This window comes from Corapipo altera, unplaced genomic scaffold (genome assembly GCF_003945725.1).
Source record: "Corapipo altera isolate COAL_440 unplaced genomic scaffold, ASM394572v1 2b, whole genome shotgun sequence".
NCBI classification, from domain to species: Eukaryota; Metazoa; Chordata; class Aves; order Passeriformes; family Pipridae; genus Corapipo; species Corapipo altera.
This window is the reverse complement of record NW_020884874.1, coordinates 17968940-17995952: the sequence shown is the minus strand read 5'-3', so window position 1 is coordinate 17995952 and position 27013 is coordinate 17968940. Positions and strand designations below refer to the sequence as shown.

At 35.6% G+C, this 27013-nt stretch overlaps 1 protein-coding gene across 2 annotated transcripts in view; it reads right to left on the bottom strand.

Moving 5' to 3' along the window:
• LAMA2 (laminin subunit alpha 2) overlaps positions 1-27013 on the bottom strand; it is a 275987-nt gene that overhangs the window by 57953 nt on the left and 191021 nt on the right. For both annotated transcript variants that reach the window (XM_027632844.1, XM_027632852.1), the window contains 6 exons: positions 24673-24835; positions 20163-20373; positions 18642-18758; positions 17353-17516; positions 13766-13904; positions 8135-8237 (listed from right to left, as the gene is read on the bottom strand). In XM_027632844.1, coding sequence (XP_027488645.1) covers positions 8135-8237; positions 13766-13904; positions 17353-17516; positions 18642-18758; positions 20163-20373; positions 24673-24835 — 897 coding nt within the window. The remainder of the gene's footprint in view (positions 1-8134; positions 8238-13765; positions 13905-17352; positions 17517-18641; positions 18759-20162; positions 20374-24672; positions 24836-27013) is intronic.

Below are 27013 nucleotides of genomic sequence, written 5' to 3'. Positions count from 1 at the left end.
GTTCCTTGTACTGTTGTATATTTATCATGAGTTTTTCTAAGGCGTGCAGAGGAAAGAACTATAATCACAGATGTTATGATTTAGACAAATTCACATAATGATGGATTCAACAACTGTGATGTTAGTCACAGTTTTGATTCCTAGGTTGAGCCTTCTTAAGCTGGTTGTCTAAGTTGAATGAGTTGAATGTAGTGTGAAAGAGGTAAGCATGATTAGGTCAGCTAGCTGTTGTAATTTGGCCACAGCCTAGTCCTCCTGAATTTTCTCAAGGATAACCAGTGTTGACATAGCATCCGAGGAAAATAAAAGATCACCCTGGCACTGATCATCAGTATGAGAAGAACACACTAAAACCAGGTTATTACGAAACAAACATACTAAATTTTTAGGGGAAATGCCTGTCTAGTAAATAACATTCATAGCTAAGAGTTTGTTCAAACTGAAGAACTAGTACAAATCAAAGGCACAGGTGTGTCATATTTGGCACATTATGGTTGAAACTGATGTTCTCCTTCACAAGGAAGTTCCTATTCTTCATCAGTTGCTCTGAATAAAAATCATGGAGGGTCTTTTGAACAGCATCCAGCATAGCAACAATTTTTCAAACTCAAAAATGAGCTTCCAGCTAAGCTTTATGGCTATTGAAACAGACATTATTCCAAAATTCAGAAGTAAAGTCTGGTATAAAAAATGCTGGTTAATGTTTAAACTACTACAGTAGGGGGCATTTTTGATCATTTCTTCCTATCAATACAAAATGATTCGAAACAGGTAATTTCCTGCCTTAAAGGCATATCCTACTCGGAAAGTAATTCAACATCACTGAGCTTGACAGCCAGAAGAGGAGAATAATTTGTAGAAAAGGAGTTCAGGATACAAACTATGACTGTGACCTTCAGATATGCGACAGGTTATTGAAAATAAACAACTACTTTTTAGATACTTATCCAAATAGATACTGGGATAGGAAACTGTACTGGCGATTAGGTATGTTGGTGAATTATAAGCATATGCTTGCCAAAACAAAAAGCATCTCTTTTTACTAAGGAACAATAATTAGGCGTATCATTGGTATTCCAAGCCCGCAAACATCACCAGGGCTGTAACACTTTTGTGAGAGAAAAACCAGTACATTAAAATGAGGGACTGTAGTTCACATTCCAAAATTTCTAGAAAATCTAGTTTCTTAAAACTAGATGCGCAAAAAGCAATTTGTAAAGAGAAAAATCAAACAAAATTTATAGAGCCTATAAGAAATAATTTATTAAATTTTCCAAGGCTATAGCAAGGCTGAAGTAGCACATAGAATTTAAACAACAATTATACTTTTTTTGTTAGATCTTTTGAAACATCATTCAGGAGAAAATCTGTCTGCATTATTTAAATTAAAGCAACATATGGGACTGCAGGAGTGCTTGCAGGTAGGCCTTCACTCCTGCAAAATGTCCTGCAGAGGAACAGGACATTTGTGTGAACTGTAAGAGGCACAGTTAACACTAGAATAAAGTTGGGAAGAATCATACAAATTATGAGATCACTATTCTCCTCCAAAACACCTTTATTTTTAAATTACAGGTTTTGTCACCACTGCTAAACAGGCTACTGGCAACGGGATATTGTTAAACCAGGATAAACTCATGATATTCTGATCTTGCATGCCCTGAGATTTTTATCTGAGTTCATTTCTTGTTAAGTAATAATACTGACAAAACTGTTTTAATTTCCTCTATTTAATTCTGAAATTATGGTTTGCCTGATAATTTCTTGGTGTCTCTGGTGGGATGTTAGTGTTTATAAAGTGTGTCAATATTTCTGAGAAGTTTGATTCATTTATGTTCCAACTTTGTAGCATACTTTTAAATTATCTCTTTTTCTCCTCTTTACCAGATCCAACATGCTAATTATCCCCCAGTTATATTTCTGAAGAATCATGTTTTCAGACTTCTGTTTTCAGCTTTGTAACCATAGCAGCAAACTGGAATTTAATGAGGGAAGTTTCCCTAGAACTCCTGAAATACCTGTTTAATTGTTTTTCTTTTAATTTCTCAAATACATTTTAAGGGTATGGCTTTGGTTTTTTTCTTTTTTAATTACAATAATAAAGCCATAAATAAGTGTTCCTAGGGAGGCTCTTACACAAAGAGAAGTGAGGAGATGCTATGTCCCATGTTAGCTTTTCAAGGAAATTGTTCATTTTGCACAGTGATATTAAGACGAGGTTTTATTCTGAAGTAACTTCTCATATTGTAATTCAGATGGCCTCTTCACTAAGCACTGAACTAATTTTCTGTATGAATCACAAACTGAACCACTTCACATCAGCTTTCCCCCATCCTTTCAGTATTAGCATTTATGAAAAATGCTAGAGCTATGATTTGAAGGCCTGAGATCCTCCAGTTGATCATCAAAGCTAGTCAAAATACAGGCAGCTTTTCCTAAGTTTTTTTTCTAAACTACAGAGTTTATCTGACTTGGAAGAGGTTAATAGGTCTGCACTGTCAGTTCACATTTAAGTATAGGTTGAGGAGTATCCTGAGAAATTTATCTCAATACTGTTTCCATTTGATTAGCTCTGCACAGAGATGGCACAGGATACCAATAAACGCACTGTTTATTGTTCAAATGAGCAAAACTAGTCATGCATTGCTGAAACTAAACTCTTAAGAGTAAGCAGAAACCTGAAGGACTTGGCATGTATGGGGCTTTAAATTTTCTGGATTGGTTAACATGAACAAAGATTTTAAATTCCTCTTTATATTAAACAGAGCATTACAGGATAAAGCATCATCCCTTTTTCCTCTGAGTGAATAAACCGAAGCGAGCCAAATGAAAAAAAAAATACCTGCACGCATATATTTCATCTCAAGATGAACTTAAGAATTTAGTTACTAATTGTTTATAGGCAGTGATCTACTCTTACAAGGGACACGTTTTTACAAGTCTCTGCAGATCACATACAAGGTGATACTGGTTAAGGACTGATGATGAGCCACCATCATAGTGGAACCTATGTGGAAACATATATGTAGAAACATAGTGCAACATAGTCAAAACAGGCATCTTCTGATAGTATGGACCAATGTAGTTTTTCCATGTGAAACTGTCCAAAAGACATTACAAGGCTATGCTACCAAATGCATGTACCCCAAAATCAGAATAAAGATGGAAATCTACTGAGTAGCAACACATGCAGCTGTTTTTATTTGCTGGAAACAGCACAAACGAACTGACCATTACACACATCTCTGTTATCTTTGTATTACTTCTTCCAAATAGCATTCTTGCTTTCCACAGTCTCATCCTATAAAGATGAAGATGGGTCACAAGCTGATTTTTTCCCCCTAAACCAAGCAAGACTTGGCATTAGAAACAAACAGGGGAAAGATATGCAGCTACAGAAATGCAGCTAATGATGTTTAACTTTTTAAGAAGACTACTTTTAGCACTGACTGCAATAATTTGGCAAATGCAATATGCCAGGTCAGCAGAAATACAAAGCAGAGGAGAATACACAAACAAGGGATCTATCACCTTGTTATGTTGCCTATCAGCTGGAAAATGTTTTAGCTAAAAATATTCACGTGCTGTCAGACAAGACAAGTCCCCCTCAAGTTGTCAATTCTTCAGCAAAAGAAATGACTTGACAGCAATCTCCAGCTGATGAGGAGTTTATATATCTTACTTTCACTTTTCATTGATCAGTTTTGACAAAGTCTGTATACAGTCTCAAATCTATGCTGGGGCAAGTATGTTTTTAAAACATTAAATTCAAAATTATAAGAAAGAAAAATTGCTCCTGGCAAACTGAAAAATCCCTCAAGGCACAGAGAGAATGCAGCTAGCAGGCAGCAGCATTTACTCACTTGTAGCCAAAATTTCAAAACTCCTTCTTAGTCAGAGTACTACAGAGTACTACATACAGATTTTGCTTCTTTGAATAACCAGGGCTATTCTTTCTAACTCCAAGCCCCACTGAGAGAGAAATTACTAAATCTCCATTTTAATAGCTTCTGTCAGAACATTTGCTTTGTAAGGACTGTTTCAGCAGTCTTTGGTGGTAATATAAAACATTTTCATGATTAACAGTGGTTTTATAACTCAGGTAATTGGCTACAAATCAGGAGAATGTCATAATGTAGGAAGAAAACACTCTCACCTCTATCACAGCCTAGCCTGGAATTTTGGAGCATATATCATTTGAGTGGCTTATGGGTCTTCATTACTTTAACTAATGTACTACCTGTAGTGCAGACAGAGAAATTTTAAACTAGTGATTACTTCTTTCTACCAAATCTTTATAGAGTGCCCGTTAACCATCCTGCACTTCCAGCTGAGACTCTGAACAGGGTGGCTTTATAGGAATTCTAAAAAAATATCTTACTATTTGTTTGACACTGAACTCTCACTTTCTATCGTGGGAACAGCAAGACATCCAGAAGGGATTATGTTCATAATACTAATAACATATGTTCTATGTTATTCACAATAATAACAATATCATCACTTTGAGCAAAAGCAGGGTGGGGAATAGAAATCTGTCATTGCATTTTATTCTTACATGTCTGTATTCTGGGCACGATGTTAACTGATCTCCACGGGTCAAACTGTGGAGCATGGTCATGTTTTATTAGATGCAAAAAGATGTACTGTTCAAGTTCAGAATGTTTGTCTTTATGAAACCCTTTAAATCTAAGACATATCAGAGAGCATTAAGAAAGCTCTATCTCATTACCCTTCAGTTTGGGGCCAAGAACATAGACAAAGATCTAATATGTGCATTACAAGCACTGCTGCCTGCTTGCATTAGGTTTGCTTTATGCATCTTTAGACTCTTTAGACTTTTGCTTCTGAATTATCAAACTGTAATCAAATTCTCACAGGTACAATGGGACAATAACATACGTATTTCCAAAATTCTCTGAAGTAATGCCTGATTGAGGTTGTAATATATCTTGTCTCAGGGTTAAATTGAATGGTCTCGTGAACACATGGAATTCACATACATCCAAGTACAGACACTATTTTACTTTGTCCTTGAAAAGAGGGTACAGTGCTATGTGAAACACATGGTTACTCAATTATACGTGTCTGGGAAGCACATGGAGCTATGGACCCCACTTCGTGGTGTCCAGTCTGCTCAGAGGAATGCTGTGGAAGAGAAGAGGCAGCAGGGTAATTTTAGTGTTTTCCATAAACCAGCCATGGCAAACTGCAGCAGTTTGCATTCCAGAAAGCACCCCTATTTTTCGTGCTTTAGCCATGTTACTGAAAATGCACATTGGCCTCTCCTCATATTATGTGACTTTCTATAACATATTTCCTGAAATATGTTCATCCAGCCCTAAATCTGTACTGAATCTGGCAGTAGAGAGTTGCAATAAAGAATACCCTAAATATACATCCAAGATTTACTAGTAGCTCAGACACATTTTTTTTCCTCAGATCTGCTACAAGAAAATAATGACGTTTTTCACTTTCAAACACTGTATGACAGTGAAATGCAATTAATGACCTTATGAAACATTATGTTTACTTGTTCTGCAGTTGGAAATCCTAGAGCTGCCAAAACTAAATGCAAGTGTAGTAATAGCCAAAAGCTGTATGGATCTCATCCCTTATGCTGGATGTTCTTCTTAATGTATATCCCAGCAGGCCAAGGAAAATTTTGTATGTAAAAACCTGAAAAATAGGCTGTATTATAAAAATCTGTCTTGTTTCTAATAAAAAAGTATTTTAACTAAGCTAAAAGGACAGGGAAGCTTCAGGCATCATCTCTGTGACAAGTTTAAAACTCAACCTTGAATATTTACTGTGTGCAATTTTTCTAGTTCTGATGCACGGAAAAAAACAACAAAAAAACCCCCCAAAACCCAGCTTGATTTTCAGATCCTATGATGAGCAAAAAATATTACATCATTGCTACTTTTTTTTTTCTCATCTTTATTTCTTCCAAGTCCTAAATGTGCTTTCTCACATAGGTTTTCAAGTGTTATGCTTTTTCCTTGTGTCCTTGTGGTTAATTGCAGGTTAACCCTATTATAGATTCAGCCAGTTGAATCAGAGTATACTATCTAGTATGAAAGATTTCTTCAAAAACTATAGTGACTGGACATAAGCTTCTCCAAATATACACCCCCCAAAATTTCAAATTACTAAAGGGAGGGGATTACAGTGCACTAACTTGAAACAAACCACAGAATTATCAACTTGAACTTATTCTGTCTGGACTCAGTATTCAGATGAAAGACTTTCAAAGAATTTTATGGTGGACTCAGTTAACTGATTCTCCTCTCAGACTTTACTACATCAGTGGCACAAACATTGTATGCTCCTAAATTGCTACATGTAAAAAACAAAGTAATTAAAGCCGTAATATTTAACATTTTTCACAAAGGCAGATGTGAGAAACTTGATGTTGGCCTACTTGAAAGTGGATAATTGTATCATACTTATTTCCCCTCAGGTTTAGTCAAAATTATTTTTTTTCCAATTCCTTCCTAAGAGTGCTGTGAAGAAAGAAGTATTGAGTACTGTTAAATAGATTCTTCATTAGCGCTACAATAGGTATTTTCTTAGAGGACCTATAAAATGATCTGTCTAGTTAAAGACCCAAGGAATAAACTGCTTTTGGTTGCAATGATCAGAAGATTATTGAATCATAGGCTCTGAACAAATGGTTGTCCTAAGATCGTTTTTCTCCTTCTGATCAACAGCTATTCCTCACTGATGTTCATCTAAGCTGTTTTCAGAGATTTTCAAAGGCTGTATCTCCCTAATCTTTCCAGTAATCAATTTCAGTACTTCTGTATTTTAATTACAATGAAGATTTTTTAATTTAATTACAATGAATCTATGTGATCTGTATCAGTGCATTTGAGATATGTTAGTCTCAACTTCTTTGGAAAAACCTTGACATAACTGAAGAATATTAAATCCCTTTGATTATTTGTCTTTCAGTCTTTAAATCTACATTATTTCAATCTTTCTCCTCATCTCTCTTCTGCTAGATCACCAATTAGTCTTCATGATGTCTTCAGGATGCTGCAAAACACCTCAGCCCCCATGAAGTTCAGTGCCCAAGACTGTAGCCAGTAACTCAAGCACTAGGAGCCCTGAACAGAGTGGAAGGATTGTTTCATGTGTTTTGGAAAGTGTGCACGTATTTGTGCATTACTCTGTGACATCTGCCTTTTCCACCCTCACCCAGCACATGACCCATGCTTCTCTTTAGTCTTGCACTAGAAAAGTGCTACCCAGACAACTGATCACCATTCTTCATTTCTGCAGCTGATTATTCATGTATACATGTAAGTCCTTGTACGTGTCCATACTGACTACTGTCCTACCTTCTCACACTACGGCATTCACCAGCAATACTCTCATTTATCGACGTGAAAATATTAAGGACATTATATGCACAGTCTGACCTGAATTACCAGCTTTTACATCTCACTGAACATCATGGTTCAAAAACTTATTTTTTTTCCCCAGTGAAAAACATTGAAGAGAAATTAAAGATGCTTTATTTTTCACCAGGAAACTGAAGTATTCAGTTTGGAATTTACAAACCTTATGACTTAACCTGCCTTTAGACATGTATTGATGCTTTAGGAACAAAAAAATCTTTTTGTGTGTGTGAAATTTTACCTCTGGAGACATGGATTTAATCCCTTTTTTTTCTTTTTTTAAGAAAATGCTTAGCAATTCTTATCCACTAGTCTGTTTGGTAAACAGCTTCATTTGACCTCCCCATGCTTCTATTTTCAGTCAAAACCCCAAACATGTCCTCAAGAGATGTGGTATCTCTGACGAGCATTGCAAACTCTGTTTTGTATTGACAAGTATAAATGTTTAATACTGAGTTCCTTTAGCAAGAGAAGAGCAAAGTTTTATCCTCCTCAGCCTTCCTGTCCAAGAAAATGTACAGAGAGAACAAACATTCCTGCATAATGCTTGGACACAGAACAGGAGAATTTTTTTTATGGATACATTGTTCAATTTCAAATTAGATAATGAATTATACTTTTTTCCTACTGATCTGACTTCTTCATACTGAAAGCATAGCACTCTCACGTTTTGTTTGTTTGTTTTTTTTTTCTATTTAATAGGTCTGAATGTCATATACTGCATTTACCTTTAACTTCATTGTCTAACATCTTGGCTTCATTAAGGACCCTGAAGCTTTTCTGAAGAGAGCTCCTGGCACCATCCTTCAATGATCCTTGAGGACCAGATGTCTGTAGACAAACAAGCAGTGTTAAACATACAGGAAAGTCCGAAGTCATAAAAGAAGTATGAATATGATCTAAGTGAAGAGTCATCTGAATGATAAATGTGTGCTCTGAATTACATCCCATTGCCATTATACTGGTCTACAAGTGCAAAAAATAAAAAAAAATTCTCTAATTATTATTTTTTTTTTAATGGGAAGCCAGATGCCCTTTGGGGACTTCAATAAAAGGAGACAATTTTTACAGTATTAAAGAAAAAGATTTGACTCTAAGAGCAAAACTTTGTCCAAAACAAACAAAACATATTTCAAATTAAATACGTATTTATCCTTCCAGCTATGGACAGAACACCATGCAATATAGTATTTCTCCCTAACTGCAGCTTGAGCAACTTTAGAAGTCAGACCGGATCTGATGATTCCACACTGACAACAGAGATTCATTTGTGGTTAAATTAAAGAATTATAATTGCTAGGTCAGTAAAGAAATAAGAAATAGAGTTTTAAAAGAAGGGCAGACTGCATTTAATCTGAAAGAGTTTTATTAGTAAGTAACCATCCTTCATCATATCGTGCTACTTAAAGATCTTTCTTTTGAAAAACATCCATCTCTACCTTCTGTGCAGAGACTGATCGATAGATGGAATGATTTTTCTAAATTAGATTAGTGTTTTCAGTTGGTAGGAAATGCTCTAGCTTCTGAACCACTTACTGTTCAGTTTGTAAGACTGAACTCAGGTCATACATCATACTGAATACATTTCTTTGAGAATACTCCTGACAGCCAGATAACATTCTATATTAGTCATGGGTCATAGCCTTGCAACTAGTATGTAATTAAGAAGCAGCTACTTTTCATTTTCCAGGGCAGATACATATACTCAAAAATTAACTGTGCGTCAATTAAATGACACAATTATTATTGCTATTCATTATTTATATAATGAGTAAGCCCAGAGGTGACATTCTGCATACTCCTGAATCTCTGCTGTTTTTCAACGAAACTGTAAAAACCATATATTGAACTTGACATTTCTTTTAAAACTCTTAAAGAATGCTTTGGACACTTTCAAAATTCAGAACCAAGGTTTTTGTTATGCGATATCTCATGGTATATGTTGCCATGTCACAGGGATGTATAGTTATTAAAGATTCTTTGTATTTGTATGGGATGTAAATGCATGCCTTTACGTGACTGTAAGAACTAAGGCACATATGACTGCCCTTTTCCAAGCTCACCTGAAATGAGCTGTGTACACAAAATTCCTTTGTACATGAATTCCTGTGAATACAAATTCCTTTCAACATCAACAGGAACATATAAATTCAAAAGATGAACAAAATTAATTTCTTCTAGATTTTCTTTACCACATAATAACAAGTAGCACCGGTAAAAGAAAAATACACAAAGTACCAGGAAAAAAAATCCGAAAAACTACCCAATTAAGCAAAATGCTGCTCTTGAAGGAAGAATGTTTGGCCAGATTTTGTGGCAGATGCACTTGTCAAATCAGATAATACTTTCATATTTCTTTTCCCATCAGCAACAGAATCCAGGGTATGATCACTTTGGGACCACAGACTTCAAAAACAAGAATTGTTATTATTATTCTATGACTAGGCATGGTTGACTGGCTGTTGACGCAGTTTATAGTCAATAAAACGAAACTGGAAGGTCAAATTTACAATGCAAAACCAAAAAGTTCATCAAATCAGGAACAATAATTGGGCGTGCGCTGACAATTAGGCAGAAGCAGATTTCAGCATAAAACCCTTTCAGATATAAATAAACTTGTACTGATTAAAAGCTTTATTTTATATTTTTTTAAAAGTAATTCTGAAAGTAAGGATTAATCAAGATATCTGATAGAAAACATACTTTTTTTTACTAGTTTTTCTTGTGGCTCATGAGATGTCAAGTTATGAAGCTGTCAATAATTAAAAAAACAAACATTTTATGCCTTTGTGTGAAGTGAGCTTGTGCGTTTCTGGCAAGCCTGGTGCATGGTGAACCCCTTAATGATTTAGTAGGATTTACAGCCAAGAGTCTCTGATATTATTTTCTAAATTGGGACACTGTAAAAAAAAAGAATAATTAAAAAATACTATTATTCAAAATAAATTAGAAAATTGCAAGGTCTTGGGAGACTAATTTGTTCTAATTCTGCCTCTTCCAGAGTGCCCATAACTTGCGGACAGTACCTTCCTCCCCCTGTGCCTTTCTTCATGGTTTCTACCCTGCTCATGCAAACTCTGTGCAGCTTGAATCCCTGCAGTATCTTGTGGCAGGAGTGAGACCTCATTATGTGTTCATACACTGCAGTCTCAATCATGGTTTAGAGGCATAAATGCACTCGGACAGTTTTGAAGATCACATACAACTTACTAGGTGTTTTATAGAGCTAAGTGCTAATTCACATCAGTTAAAAATAGTTCTGTGTTATTCTTAAATTATTTTTTTTCACATACACTTATATTGTGAAGTTTTCACCTAGCAAGAGTAAGGGTTACTCTCGTTTTTACCAGTCCTGAAGATAGCTGAGCATTCTGAAGTACCAAAAATGTTATGAAGGGTTTGCACCTCAGGACATCCTCACAGGGATGTCCAGGCAGCTTTATGCCATTACAGTGTAAGAATATCTAGACACCCAATGTAACTGTTGGGGTACCACTACAAAGAAAGTCAAAAGCAAAGAAGGAAGTAGGACCCTAAACATTTAATGTGTCCCCTGTGGTTCCAGTTACTATCCCGTAACTCCTCTCCAAAAAGCCTGAGAATAATCACACTTTTTCAAGATATATGGTAAAACTACGATTCTGATCTGTGAGGTACAAGCAGAATCTATTAATGTGACTCTTTTCTAGTCACTTACTGCCTTAGCTAATGGGATGCTGAAGCTGCTTGAATGCTAGAGATTCCTCATTTGTGATGAATTTATTTTGCTTTTGAAGAGGAGAACATATCCATCATAAACAGCTCAGGAGGAATTTTTCTGTCATATTTTTAATACATTTTTTCCCAGTCATTTTTCAGGCTTCCTGTAATCATGATGGATTTTAAGCATCTTCTGTTCTTGCTTTCAGCAACATTAGCTTAATTTGAAAAAGAAGTACTTTTCATTACAAACCAAAACCAAAAAAAATTCCTTGAGATATCACTTAGGTTCTTGTAAATCATTTGCTCCAGTGATGTATGGGGTAAAACCTAAAATGGAAACCTGTCTCTACCATCTCTACTTTATACACCAGCTTATTACCATTGGGAAACCTTCCTTCCCCTGCCTCAACATTTTAACTGGTGAATGGGAAAGGCTAGGATCAGGGATGCATGTGAGCTACAGCGCTTTTCTCCATTATCTCCTAGCATCTGGAGCTCAGAGTCTTTTACAGAAGACAGGCGTCCACAATGGCTCTCATAAAGAAGAGAACATGGCTCCATCTTTCAAAAGGAGGGGAAAGGCATCATCTCTATCTTCTATGCAGTGTCCTCATGAGTATCTTCTCAGAAAGTTGGGAACACAGTTTCCAGGGCCTTATCAGTCTGAGGGAGACTGTCTGAACCACTGTGCTCCAGACATCCTTGCATGAGGGTACATTCTTTCTCTTGTGCTGAAGCTCAGCTAAAAGTTCCTTGGGATTGCCAGAAAGAGGGATCCTGATTTACCTGGTTACCAGTTAAACTCTTCACTTAGGATGAGCAAACATTCAACAGTATTTAAATAAAAACAAGAAAATACAATAGCAAAATGATGCCTGTAGTTCACAACTGATATATTTTTTAAATCTGGCCCCAAATCCTCACATGATCCTTTAACAAAAACTGGCTAAATCTATCTTGCTCTGCAGCAGTTTGATGGTAAACCACTGATGATCTCTACTCTGTCTGATGTTAATTACATTTAAAAAGCGTCAGCTGCCTCAATTTTCTTCCTCATCAAGTAGATCCCCACTATACATATACAGCTCATAACAAAAAGCAATCTCCCTTTAATGAACACATGCAACGGAGATGCTGAAAACATCACCTTAATATCTTACTCTCCTCCCTTGCTACTCACTTGCCGCTATTTACATCATATTGTTCATCTTGACCTCCATCACTTTTAAATGTTTTATTTAATTGTTATTCTGTCTATGCTATAATCACTCAGTTCACCATCTGATATATACACTTTTGTCATTATCCTGTAATTGCTTGCTTTGTTTCTTTACTGTTCTATGCATCTCCTTTTTTCCTATTCAGTCCCTGAAACAGCTGCCTGCCTCACTCACTCCAAAGGAGCAAAAGACAGCATGTATTGATCCTAATGAGAAGAAATAAAAAAAAAAGGCCAAGTTCTTATTTAATTTTGCGATGTAACTAGGTGTTCTGGTGAAACAAATAACTATTTACAGAGAACTAGCACATAGCAATGTGTGAGGTGAAACTATTTCATCAAGAGAGAAATATAGTAATTACTGTTATTTGAAAGAATGCTGAAAATGTAAAAAGCCTAAAAATATTAAAATTTTTGTGCAGTGGCTAGATAACTTTATCCCTCTCATAAATACAGACCTTTACAGCATGTGATTGCTTTTGCTATTCCCATAATCAATTTGACTGAAATAGCTCTCTGCAAGCTACCTTTATTCATGTACAAGCGCTGTGGCTACAAGTTGCTTCTGTTCATCTATGTTTCTGTATCAAATATAGGTTCTGGAAATCTCCTATTATACTATCATTGCCTCATGTTTCTGTGTGCCTGTGAAGTGCATGTCAGTTGCTCTCTGACTGCCTTCCACAAATTAGCCATTAACTCCTTTGATATTTGACATAAAAGGTAATTCTGGCTATGCTCAGAATGTTTTCTGCTCATAGTATATGCACTGAAGAGCTGAGATCCTCATTATGACTCAGGCTGGAGAGCTGCCTTTACCTTAAAATCCCATTTTTAAATGTTCTCTCTGTTTTCTTTGAAAATTTGCATGAAGTACCTCATAGCGAGAATTTTTCTGCAACAACCGGTAGAGTTCACAAAGGGAATAAAACTTTCCACTCCTCTGCTACAAATCTCTCTTTCTAGAATCCTGCCAGGTGCATGCAGTTCATCTGATGGGCAGATGAGTGCCTCTGAGCATTTTCATGGAACTGGGTCGAAGAGTTAAGTAAGGTATGGAGTTCTTTATATTTAACAAATGTCTTCCACATGTCTAAACTAGTTTTATTGAATACCAAATGGCCTACAGTCCTGATCGAAAGCTGTTGGCTTGAGCCATAGATACAGATCAAAAGGTGAAAGACAGAGGAAGGAAGAATAGTAAACAAAAAGGAATGAAAAACAAGGAATGTGAGTTAGGAATAAATGGGGATATAGTCTAAAGGTGCACATAGCTCTCACAAGGGCATAAGCTTTCTGATGGCAGCACAAGAATTTATGGTGGCAGAGGTCTCTACATAAAGTCATAAGATGGCAAAACACAAATCTCAGATAAAGTGTAGCACAGTTCCACAGAAAGTCTAACCCTTTCACTCATTAATTTACTTATTTTTCTTACCGCTTGCATAGCATCATTTGCAAGAACCTTGGCTTCCTTGGCAACTCTTTCAGCTTCGTCTGTGTTATGCTTGATATTAGTATAAGCATTGAAAGCACGTGTGGCATTGAAAGAGAGGTTTTTGGCTTCAGTAAGGATTCTGTTGGGATGGGAAAAGTAAACACACCATTAAACCGCTATCAGAGCTCAACAGAACATAGTATCCTACTTTTTCAAACCCAACAGCCTGTATTTCTAAGGTGTTTCTTTAGAGAGCAATGCTACACTTGGGATTTCAGGAGTTCTGGCCTCATGTGTTTAATAGAATTCACATTTTATCTGTGCAGAAAGATATAAAGAACAATGTTCACTTGAAGAGGAGGTTCTGTGAGATAAAAATAGACTAGACACTGAGAAAAGATAGCACTGTGCTTAACACTCTAATACAAGTAACATGTTCATAATGTGGGTTTGTAGCCACATAGCCATGTGTTGAGCCAGGCAACTCAATGACATTTGCACTGTATGAACATGAAGGATCATGACAGACATGTTTTAAAGTAGAATCTCTGAACAACTAATTTCTTGGTCTGGCTGCCAAACACAGAACTGACGGTTTTAAAGGAGATCTCACCATCTAAACCAAATCCTAAATGCTAATTTTGCTGAACAAAATGAAAAACATAAATAATAATGCTTCATATTGAATGGGAAGTTCAATTGACATGAAATATTATGTTCTAATAACTATAATTAGATTAAAAGGTAATTATAAACAGTTATTATTTTCTGGTGCAGGGACAGATCTCAGTTAACCTCCTTCCAGGGGAATTTCTAGTCAGCAGGTTGGGGAAATAACTTTTCTTGTACTCTCTCTGTATGGTACATTCAAACATTTTCAAGGAAGAATTACTACACCTACAGAATTAACTTGAAAACCACCATCTCAGCATACATTATGACTGATGGCTATGATGCTTTTACTAAATAAAGTGTAAATGTGCTAAAATCTCCACTTGAACTGGGTAAACATGGATCTGAACTTGGATTTTTGCCTTTCTGGGAGATGCTTGAGGCATCAAGGTGTATGGCAACAAAAGAGAGACAGGGATTACTTCTGCTGGACCTGTTTAAGCTTGTACAAAATCGTTATTGATAAAGTGTGTGTTGAAAAAAAGACAAATTCATCCTGGTAATTAATCTGTTCTCTGGAGAACTAGGACAGCTGGGCTCTGATCTTGGCATCAATTACATACTGATTTCTACAAAATGCCACAGGGAAGAAAGTGGACAGAAAGTATAATCCCTGGACTCCACATGTACTTAATAGGGGGATAGAGTCCCTCTAGGTTACTGCAGAAATGGCATGACTGAGCTGCCTCTGCATCACTCCTGGAAAAGCATATCTCCTTCCTCAACTACAGATGGAACTCACTAGGCTACTGTAAGTTTCTGTGATGCTCTGTTAGAGAAATGTGCAGCCCAGAATGGCTATCTAGCAAGTAGCTCAAGTACTACTTAGAAATATGGTTCAAATCCCTTCTGGTTAGGAGGGAACCAAACTGAATTTGCCAAATACCAATGATGTTTACTCAGGAGTAGGCAATTAGCCATAAGGGAGAAGCCTATACTAATACCTTTTTGTATACAGAAAAAATAACAACAATTTTTTTCTAGGTTAAATTAATGAACTGTTCCATGTTCTAACACTCAAGAGAACATCTTCACCATCAATCAGTATGCTGTTTGAGTTCTTAGGGGGGTGATTGGAGAGAAAGGGCTCTACCTCAATTTCTCCTGTAAGATGAAATGGTATTTTACAGCAAATGTAGTAGTATCTGAAAGATACTCAAGTGTCAGTTGTGAAGATAGATACACTTTTCAATTTCTAAGACCGATAGACACTGCATATGCCTGTAAAGTATACCTGTTTATTGTCAGTGGATGAAGTAAACAGCTTTATCCTGATGCAGGACTACACAGCACCATGGTATTTGTCCTCTGAAGTTAGGTATCTATCTGACCACATCAGAAATATAAACTTTAAACATTCTGCTTTTAGACATAATTTTTAATGTCCTTGACTCTGCACTTTTTATTGTGTATTTTGACAAACTGAGGTTGATGTCCGGATCAGACAGAGGTATTCATGGTACTGTTATACCACAGTGAATGTGACTTTAAACACTATCCTAAGCTCCTTAAGGCCAACCTGTCAATCTTCATTAAGACAGAAGCACATACACGCACCCATAAGAAAGTATATTTAGAATAGTTAAATAGCTCTATCTCAAAATATATCTTTCCAGCGTTTGATTAAGGAGGCATAATATTTTTTTTTCCTACTTTTTCTCTACTTAGTTCCTTCGTTCCAACTTTCTGCGTATTTGGATTTTTATATATGGTTGGATGTGATACAAAAGCCACACTTTTCTAGAAACAGTGTCCTTCAAATCCTTTTTAGTAAGGAAATCACAGCTATCATTCTTTTACGCACTCCTCAAAATATACGTTAGACTGAATACTTAGACTAGTGTGATGCTGTAAATTAAGCCAGTAATTTTACAAGTATCACACACTTTATCAGAGACAATTCTCTGCCTTTTCCACAAAATTACAGATGCTGGCAAGAAAAAAATGTGTTAAGGGCCTGCTCACAAGTTTTTGGGATACATAAGTCTTCATACAGATTTAAAAGATGTAAGCAGCAAAAAAGTAGCACATTGTTGATGTTCATGTCTAAAGAAAAATCTTTTTTTTTTTCATGCAGTGCTTTTATAAAATAATAAAACTCTGAAGCTATGCTGGGGACAGGTCCAAGAAGCAGAATATCCACAATCTATTTCTCAGTATTACTATTGCAAATGACACTTACTATTTATGTCTTGCTTTCCTAAATGCAATAAAACAAAAGATGCCCCCAAAATCCCAACAATCCAAAACAAAAAAACCTCAACTTTTTATCTTATATTCTTTCCAGGAAACTATTTTGATGATGAGTTATAAAGTATCATTCTTCTGAAAGGGTTGTGGTCATATAAATGAAGGGCATTCCAATTCTCAATTATATTTAGGAATGTGACAGTGCTAAACAGAAACTGAAGTTTCTGTCCATAGGTTTAAGCATTTTGGTCCAGAGAACGTTTTGGGAGAACATTTTGAAACCACTAGAGGAATCACTGTCCATCATTTCATGGTAAGTCCTTCACATAATGATAAGTGTCTCATACCAAAACAGTCATCTTAAAAAGGAAAGTACTCCTGGTTTTTAACAAATTTATATGAAAACATATAGTGAGATCTCTAAGAAGAATTTCTATCTTTTTCACATCAACACAGCAGTAAGCATATGATAAGTTAAACTGTGTAATGAGTGCATCTGAGGGTACTGGTTACACTTCATGAAGTCTGTAAGATGTATGAAAACATTTACAAGAGATACACAAATTGACCAATTGGATAGTTGTATTATTTGTATAGAACAGTAGTTATTTGTATACTTCCAGTGCCAGATGTTGAAGTCAGAGAAGAAAGCCCTTCAACTTCTGGTAAGGAATTCTGCAAACCTGCTTCATGATTTTATCATCACCAGTGAATGTTTGCCTTACCCATCCAGAACTGCAGATGATTCATTCAGCTGGGCTGCATGGTTCTCAGCTTGCAATACTTTTTCTGGAAGCATCCTGTCACGAATTTCTTGTGATAAGTCATCTATTTTATCTTTCAGCTGATCAGACATTGGCTGTATCTTATCTGCAACACCTTCTACATACTGAAAATGACAAAAGAAAGGCCTTTAAATTGCTGAATGCAAGCGCTCTGTAGCCCTATATATATATATATATATATATATATAAAATTGCTTTTTTTCCTTGTGAGGTATTATCTCAACTTACCTATGTATTAAAACTTCAGGAAACTAAGAGTAACAGGAATGGTTGGACTGGAAAGCAGAAAGGAGATAAACTATTCCAAGAGCTACATGTCTCTCCAGAGCTTAGTAGAAGCTTCTGTTTTACAATTAAGGAGCTGCACAGTTTAAAAGCTCATAAACTCTAATTTGCTTTTGTTTCCTAAATGTAGATGCATACGCAGTTGCTATGCTCCACAATAAAAACTAATTAATGACAGAAATTTCATGTTTCAGGACCTTTCGAGTGACTACAATCTATTTTTGCTTATTAAAGCATACTAGTAAGAAGTGTACTTTATAAAGACCTGCCAATAAGCAGTCTCAAATTGTTTCCTTTCCCATTTCTCCAAAAAGCATTTTTCCATTCATTATAACAAGTTGCAATGCAAGCTGGAAATATATTCAGAACCAATGATACTTTAAGGTACTTTTTTTGTAGCTAAGGCACTGATCTCAAACACTTGATAAAACTTTTAAGGCAGAATTTTCAAAAATGTTATGTAAAATCAGAATGCAATCCTTTCCTCTCCCTGATCTATCTAGATTTAAAATTGTGGCCACAGGCAATAAATTATTTCTGAAGTTTCCTTCTGATATGCACACACAGTTTTTGTGCAGATAAATCTACATCTAGATTACAGTCAAAGCAAGATTATGAATGGGTCTGCTACATCTGCAATTCTAAAGATTAAGTCAATACTACAATCAGAATACCATATTCATAAAAGCAGGCAGAGTCCATGAAAAATTATGAGCTAGCTCTTTATGTATTTCAACGAATCACTCAAATCTCCAAGTTAATAATTTTTATATAATAGACTAGCTTTTCTGCCATACAGCAGTTGAAAAATGAGTTCTTCCAAATCAAATACTCCAACATTGATAAATACAATGAAAAATCAGGTGTTACTTTAATTATATATTTTGCTTCCATAATGATGCTTTCTTGTACTAATTCTCAGATAAAGATGATAAAGCACTCACCTCTACAGCTATGCTGATGTCATTTGCAAGTTCATTGGCTTCATTAAGGACATCATTCCCTTCCTGAAGAGTCTTTTCAACATCTTGTCTGCCATCTTCTACAGCTTGCTTCTTTTTCTATAGGATGTGTTCACACAAAGAAAAACACAAGTTGTTTATTAGAACAGGAATGCCAGTTCAAATGCCAGCATTTTGTCACCATGCCACAATAGCCTTTGTGGAATTCTCTGAGCTCTCAGAGCAAAGACAGTAATAACAATAAAGAACATGTAATGTAAGGTATCTTTTCTTTGTCTTCCTATCCCCAGTTTTGTATCGTCCTCCCACATGGTAAAGTTTTTGACGTAACTGACTGAAGTACTATCACAAAATTAATAAGAAATAAGTTATAAATCCTAAACTTTACACAGATGTGTAAGTACTCATTTTGAAAATCACCTCCTCTGACTATAAAGGAAAAATTTATCTGCTGCTTTCCTCCTTACATCCATTGGTACTTCACTACTACTTAATGCAAAAATAAAAGCTTTGGAGTAACCTTTGGAGTAACTACTGCATACTGTGTAGTAAAGATTGACCTCTAAATAAGGAATTGGCAATTTCCTATATAAGATCCATTGAGTATCACAGATTAATTTGACAGGAGACCATGGCAGTGATGTGGGCAGGACTGCTGGAAAAAATGCCTTCAGGCACTCTGTTACTATGATGCATAGAATATTTTAAAAACTGAGATAACAGGTAATTTCTTCAACCTTTATCCATCCATCTTCGGAAAGGAAATGCACAGAGCAGAGATCACCTAACTTCTTCACATCACTGTATTTCCTTAATTCAATCAAGCCCAGAAATCTCTTCTGAGAACAGAGGTCTCTAACCTCATACTGTACTGGAGCTGAAAGCTCATTGAGATACAAACACAGTTGAAACATTTATCTTCATTAGGTTGACTCGGCTCTTTATGTCTCGGTTAAATGCTTGTTAATGTGTATTATAATATACTCTTTAAGTCTCTGCAATTTAAATTAAATCACAAGCAGACCCCTCTTCTATAAGTGAGATCATTTATAACAGCTACTAACTACAGAGGATAGAATTTGATTTATTACTCTGTAATATCCACATACCCCCTTCAGTCTCCTTTACAGGGGTTGGAGAGGGAGATGAAAGTGTAAGTTTTCTAGAAGCAAATATGACAGCAAAGATTTTAACTGAACTCCTATTTAAATATTGAGCACACGATTTGAATTTTACATGACTATTTATACTGAGATGAATTTAGTTTCCCCCAGCATAATAAATCCAATGAACCTTCCACATAACATCTATTTAAGTAAAGCTGGGGAGTAATTCTACTTTTAAAAGCCAAGGTATTCTCTCATATTCCCTTTAAATTACATCAGATATAGTTATATTTTAATAATATTTTTGCTTATGTTTTTGTTTCAAGATTTAATCATGCAAAGGTTCAAACTTTAATCAGAATCCAAGTAATCAAGGATAAAACTTGTCAGCACTCACCTCTAGCATGGTCATATTTTTTTGGTTGACTGCAGATAAACGATCAGCCTCCCAAATTTTACTTGCAGCTTCTCGTAGCAGATCTTGAGCATCATTGATTTTGGTGTGGTAGTTTGCTAGCTTGTCCTGGACCTCATTTTTGAGATCTTCATTTTTCTCACTGGGTTCACCAAATAATTTCTTCACCTTGTCCAAAAGATCTTCTGCATTCCTGCAATAAAACACCACCCATGAAGACATCAAGTTCATATTCATATTTCAATAATCTGAATAGCCTTAATAATAGGCAAATGAAATAGACTTCTAAATTAAATCTCAATGTAATTTTCCAGAGGACATATGTTTAATAAAGTGAAGTGAAAGTTGTTCTTAAACCCTTTCTTAAAGGAGGTTTTTAAATGCCACTGAGGTCCTATTTATTCAAATATCCACCACTGAATACAATCTTTAAGGTTTGGGTTTTATTTTGGGGGGGGGGGTTAAACTGCCATTCTTGAGATCTCACTAGCAAAGTCAGGTTTGCTGAAACATTTCAACTTCTCAAAAAGGTTTCATTCATTCACATTAATGCGACACGTGACACAAAGTAGTTTCCTACCTTGAACTGAGCAGTATATGTAGATATGCCTGATTTCAAGTTGTCTTTGAGCAGACAACTGCTTTAGGCTAGACAGGCAAAAATTATAAATATTTTCTGTTGAAATAAAGAAAAAAACAGGATCCTTGGATTTATGACTTCAAGTAGACAAAAATTTTGCTTATCTAAAATAAATTCCGGGATATTTTCACTAGACTGGAGTACTCGTGATAGTAGGCCATGGGATCAGTTTCATTAATGCAATACCACTGTGCTAATGCAATGATATGTCAAGGACAGAAAACAAAAAAGAAGCACTTCAGGCAGCTCCAAAATGATGTTTTGGAGGTAAGAAAAATACTAAGTAAACAGGAATCTGTAGGATAGATAATAACTACAGAAGAAATTTATCACACTTCCTCCTAGAACAGATTTTCTTCCAGTTTCATTATGACCAAGTGTGGAAAATAAGAACTGTATTTTTTGAAAAACACTGCAGTTTGGCTTGCCTGTAGTCCATTCATTAGGGAATCTTCTAAAAATAAACACATAAATAAACACACACCAAAAATATCTGAAAAGTGGAAAAGGTATGCTGACACTAGACATAATTTAGATGAAGGATCTGAACTGGAGCCAAGAAAAGTCAACTTGTTATCTTAGCTTTCGAATTTTCTGAGATGGATTGTTTTGTTCCCCTGTCTGTTCTGGCTTTGGTTTTGATGAAAAAAAATATTCAAACTGTGAATTTGCAACTTCTGAGGACAAAATATTTAATCAAAACCTAAATCCCAGTATTGACACCCTGTCTCAGAAGAAGTGTAGAAAGGAATTCAAGATTTCTCCCATACGTCCTCCAATATTCTTTGTATAAGAAGCTCCTCTCTTACACTTCTGGCAAATTTTGACACCCTTATGACTCTGCAGTAGTGGAGAAACATTACAAGACAGATGGATTTCCTTTTCATTCCCTTGCCTCATAGCACAGTTCAAACTCTACTTATCCATCCAATAGTCAACCTCAAAATTCTTCCTTGGATCTAAAGATAACACTTCCATATTGATCTGTTGTGCATTTTTCCCTCTGCCCTTTCTAATGAAGTATGAGGCAAGGTGCTCAATGCAATCCCTTGCTTTAAGTACTAGAATTACTGTGGACTCCATCACATTTCTTGAAATACTCTCTTGGACATTTAAGCTGTGCTACTTTCACTAGATACCATCCTAGAAAAAAAATAAAATTATACAAAATGCTTGCATTGTTAGAAGAAACAGTCACAGATCTGGCCTAACACCTGGAATGCTGTATGGTCTGGATCCTCAAAATGAGTGCAAGGGAACAAAAAAAAAGACTAGAAACTGATGACAAAATGACTGAAAACCACTGGCAACTGTATATGAGAGCCTAAATAGGTTAGAATTGTCCTATATGGAGAAGAAATAAGGATTGTCACATCATGAATAGCATGAATAAGGTGATCAACTGTTCAATGTCTTTCCAAAATCAAAAATCAAAATATCAGGAAGCAATGTCAAAACACAGTAGGTGTATCTTAAAACACTGTATGGCTGAGTTATGCAATTCATTCTTACAATAAACCAGGTAATAGAAGTTCACAGAGGCTCAAAAGCTATCAGACAAATTCATGGAAGAAAAAGTCACACAAAAATAAAGCTATTCAACATACTAAATGATAGATAGAATTCTGGCTCACAGCATCCTTTGATAGCAACTCAGTGGCATCTGAGAAAATATGTAGTAATGTTATAAAATATCGAAAGATTAATTTCTTAAGTGTGAAAAGCAGGGCAGTTCAGAACAGCAACTGGTGTGTTTCTAACATGCTCTTTTTAGAGAAAAATTATTGACTAATGTGCCATTCCAGTACACTGAGGCTGGATTTGAAAAGTTTGAAGGAAACTAATGGAAAAAATGCATATGTAAGAGAAGTTGTGCCATCTATGAAAGCAAGAAACTTTACTTTATTTGCTTTTATTTAATTTTTGAGAATTCACTGAAAACATAGCAGAGGATCCCCTGAATCTTGTCATTCTGTTCTTGGTCAGAATTCTGAAAACAGAATACAATCACCGCCAAAAGACATCTCAGCAAAGAGTACACATGATTAACTACTTCAAAGTGATCATGAGACTTGCAAGACCCTTAATTTATTCAAAAGTAAATGTTTCTAAATGAGTCTGTAGAAAATACATGAACATAGCAATCCACACACATGCATGCATACCTACAGAGTTCTAAGAATGATTAATTTTTCTTCCTTTTTCCTTGAAGAATGTATCCTCTCCACTATCTTACTACATTATTTAAACAGTTTGAAAACATTTTTCTTTAAGAGGCAGAAAACTATCTAGAGTCCTTTCCTTCCTACCCTGTAATCCACAGTGACTAATTTTGCTTCAGTTGAATTCACTGCCAAAATTTCTTGGATCTCAATGACTGCCTATAAAGAGATAACCATATCCTTAAGATAAACCATACAACTTTTATTGAAATCGATGAGTATATTCATGTATCTCTTAGTATAAAATGTATTCCTTTATCAAGAAATTTATACACCTGCTTTGTACATTTCAGAAACAATGGAAGAGAAAGAGAAGTTTTTTCCCTCAAAAAAGCCCTGCTGCATTTTCTACTTTAGTTATTGGGTTAGAATAGGAAATGATTTCACGGTAGGCTGACAGTTCATGTTGGCTGTAGTATTTGAGAACTAAGAATGCCTTGTCAGAAAGACTCTTATCCAGCCTGTCCTAAAATTGCAGGCAGTGCTTTAAAAGGTCTGGCTAAATTTTTCTCATCTCTACTTTTTCCTAATTGATTTCTATGCGTGAGTAGAGAAGGCACAGAAGAGGCTCAGTGGCATCAGATGAAAAAGCAATAAAACATTGCTGAAAAATAAGTTTGCAATATACTCTTTCTCAAGAGAACAGAAAGCAAGGCCATCAGCATTATGGGAAGAAATACTGTACTGGTGGGATTTCCAGAAAATAATCTGATTTATAAAGTCTAAGATAGCCAGTGCAAATCTGATTGTATACTGCTTGGAATTCTTAGCTAATCTTGTATTCTGTTTACATCTCCTTAAAGTATGTACACACCTGATAACTGACATTTTCAGGTCAGAATAACTCTATCCCAAAGAGTTTTCTGAGCCATCACAACTTCAATGGACCAGGTAGCTCCTCAGCTGGATTCTCTGCTAGTTGTTTGCTCTGGTGAAGTGCTAAGCAAAGTCTAGCTCGAGAAATATGCCTGGTCTGACTCATATGGAAGTAAAAGACTACCAGAACTTTAACGTTAAGCCAAGTATTTTTCTGGATCAGTTTTTAGCATTTTGCAAAATGTTTATAAACAGCTGCAAATATAATTGTACAGATAATTATTATTATTATTTTTAGAGGTAACTAAATAACCAAACCCTGGTTTCGTTAAACTTCTGAACTGTGCCACAGAGACAGGATATTCTGATCTATACTATTCTGTACATGGCAAAATACATCCTTTTGAATGTCTACTCTGTTGGACAAACTTTGAAGACAGATATTTTTATGAGACCAACTAGTTTTCCAGAAAAAAAACCCCAAGCTTCTAGACAAGCTTTTTAGTACAAAAGTCATTCATTAGGTCTAAAGCAGAAGCTAAAACCAAACTGAGAAAAATTGCTTAGAATTCAACTAGAAATGTTGCTGGTACCTGCGGAGCAGAGAAGTAATTTCCTAGGGATTGTATTCCACATATGTAAGCATTTCCAAAAACGCAAATGCTACCTTAACAGATTTTAAATATTAGACTTTGCCTTCCTTCACATTTTTGTAAGCCCCAGTTCAAAAACTTGATCAGAAAAGATGCCAATCACATTTATAAGAGTCATATATTATTACTAGGAGGTGGAAGACCGAGGTCCCTCTACTTACTTTAATTCATCTTGAGCTATTCTTTCTTGCATATTGAGCTCTCTATTTCTCATCTCTATGATTATTCTTTCAGCCTCTCTCTGTAGTTCTGGAAGACTCTTCTCCAAGGTCTCATCTTGAGTTCTGAGTGTCTCATTCAGTTTTATAGCATCTTCATTTGCAGCTGTAGGAGACCAAAAATATTTATGTTGGGAATTAGTAATTAACAACACAGTGGCTTTAAGTATCTGCCCATCAACTCTATCAGCAAGTGGAATGCAACTTGCACTGCTTATTCCTGCCGTGAATTATAAAGGATGGTTAATCCAATGATCAGTAACAAATGAGAAAGTGATATATGTTTCATCAAACCTATTATTATAGTTCACTTTTAAACACAATAATTAAAGTGAAGAAGTCTCTATATCCAGGATAAGAAATACATTGCTCCCCTTCTCCTCCTCCTGAAAGAAAGAATTTGCACTGAACCTTCAGAATGGCAGAAGGTAATCTGCTATATTGCTCATAGATGTAAGGAGTAGGCAGTACAAGTAATGAAAATTAGATTTAAATTACTTTTGGAGAACTTCAATATATGTCACTTTTAGCATTCAGACTTTGTACTAAGAAGAATAAACAATTGTGAAATCTTGGAAAATGAAGGAGAGAGGAGTGAAAGACACCTACAGATGTCTAAGCCCACTCATGTTTAGAAGCAGATACCCAGAAATGGAAGAGTATGAAGTTTGGAATATATGACGGTATACTGTAAACAAATTATGTATTTGGAACAGCTGAATTATTCCTGAGTGATAAAGCTGTATACACGGCATCATATTCAAGGACTGTCTAAAATCTTTCTGCCATAGCACACCACAATATATTAGAATATACACTTTCAGAAGCAACTAGGTCATTTATCAATTCCATCTTCAATTTTAAAAAGTATTGTTGTCCTATCATAGGTACAGAGCTCCCAAGTAACTGATTTCTACAAAATGGCACCATTCATGGTCACATGAGTACTTCTGAATATTTTAAATCAAATCTTTAACTGAAGAAAATAAAATTGGTCTTTCAAACTTTGAATATCATCTACACATTGCGTAGGTTCAGAGACAATTATGAAGAAAATGATTATCTAATGATGTCTTTGATTAGCTGATGAGATTTGTGTCTTTAATCAAGTGTATGGGGTAGTGAGGTCTGGAAAAGACTACACTTTGCTCAAATGAATAGTGGATCACTTCTGTGTACTTAGTATCATTACTAAGTTACCTCAGGCAAGGAATAGATATATATTAATTTTTTAATTCTGGAATAAATAAATGGGAATTTAACTGCCCTGAATATTTACCTTAAAAGAGAAAATGGATATGTTACCTAAGCTTTCCTTAGTTCAGGAAAATTTATACCTAGTTTAAGCCTTCCTCCCCATTCTTCTCTTCTCCTAACAATCTTTTTTTTGGAGTCTTGGTATACTGAAAACTATCAGAATCTCAGAGTCCAGTGGTGGTAAAAGATTTGTGTGCACTGACACAGACAAATGCAAGGAAGTGCAAAGCAGGGAAGTTCCATAGTTAAGGGGGAAAACCAGTTATAGATACTCAGAAGTTCAGAAAGTCAGCCATCAGTTCAGTAGAAACGGATCAATGATCAGAGTACGGTCATTAGAAGAAGTCACTACAAACTTCTCACATTTAATAAGGAGCTTTGTCAGCTAGATAAAAGATATGAATGAGAAAACATAGCTGTGTTATGAATCTCCAATGGCACCCAACTGTGAAAAAAAAGTTATTAGGACGTTATTAGGAGAGCTGACAAAGGCAGGTTTTACTACTGCTGAAGAACAAGACACTGAAGAAACCTCTTTGCTTGCTTTTTACCTGTGGTCAGGAAACATGGACATAATTTTGAACAGGAAATTACATGAAGGTGAGTAGGAGATTTGGGAGAATATTCTTTTGTGTGTTTCAGTCTAGAAAGAAAGGGGCCAAAGAGGAATATAATTCCTCTCTACAATCATAGTTGGGTGTGGGAGAAGGAAGAGAAGTACTAGGGAGAGAAAAAAAAATCTATTTGAACTATAGGACAAAGAACCCACGATGATAAACTAAACATGAATATTTTTTGCTAGAAATGTGAAGGACTGTAGTTATGAAGAGTACTGAAACTGTCTCCTCTTCAGATTGTGTGTATTTGTGGAAACTACTTTGAAGGTGAGGCTTAGAAAGTTTATGATTACAGACGAGTGGATGCCTTAACCCAGAAGGTATCTTTCAGTCCTGTGTTCTTGTATTTCATGTATTCTTAGAATGTTAACATGGCCACTAGGTAAACACATTGATTTTAAAGTCTTTGC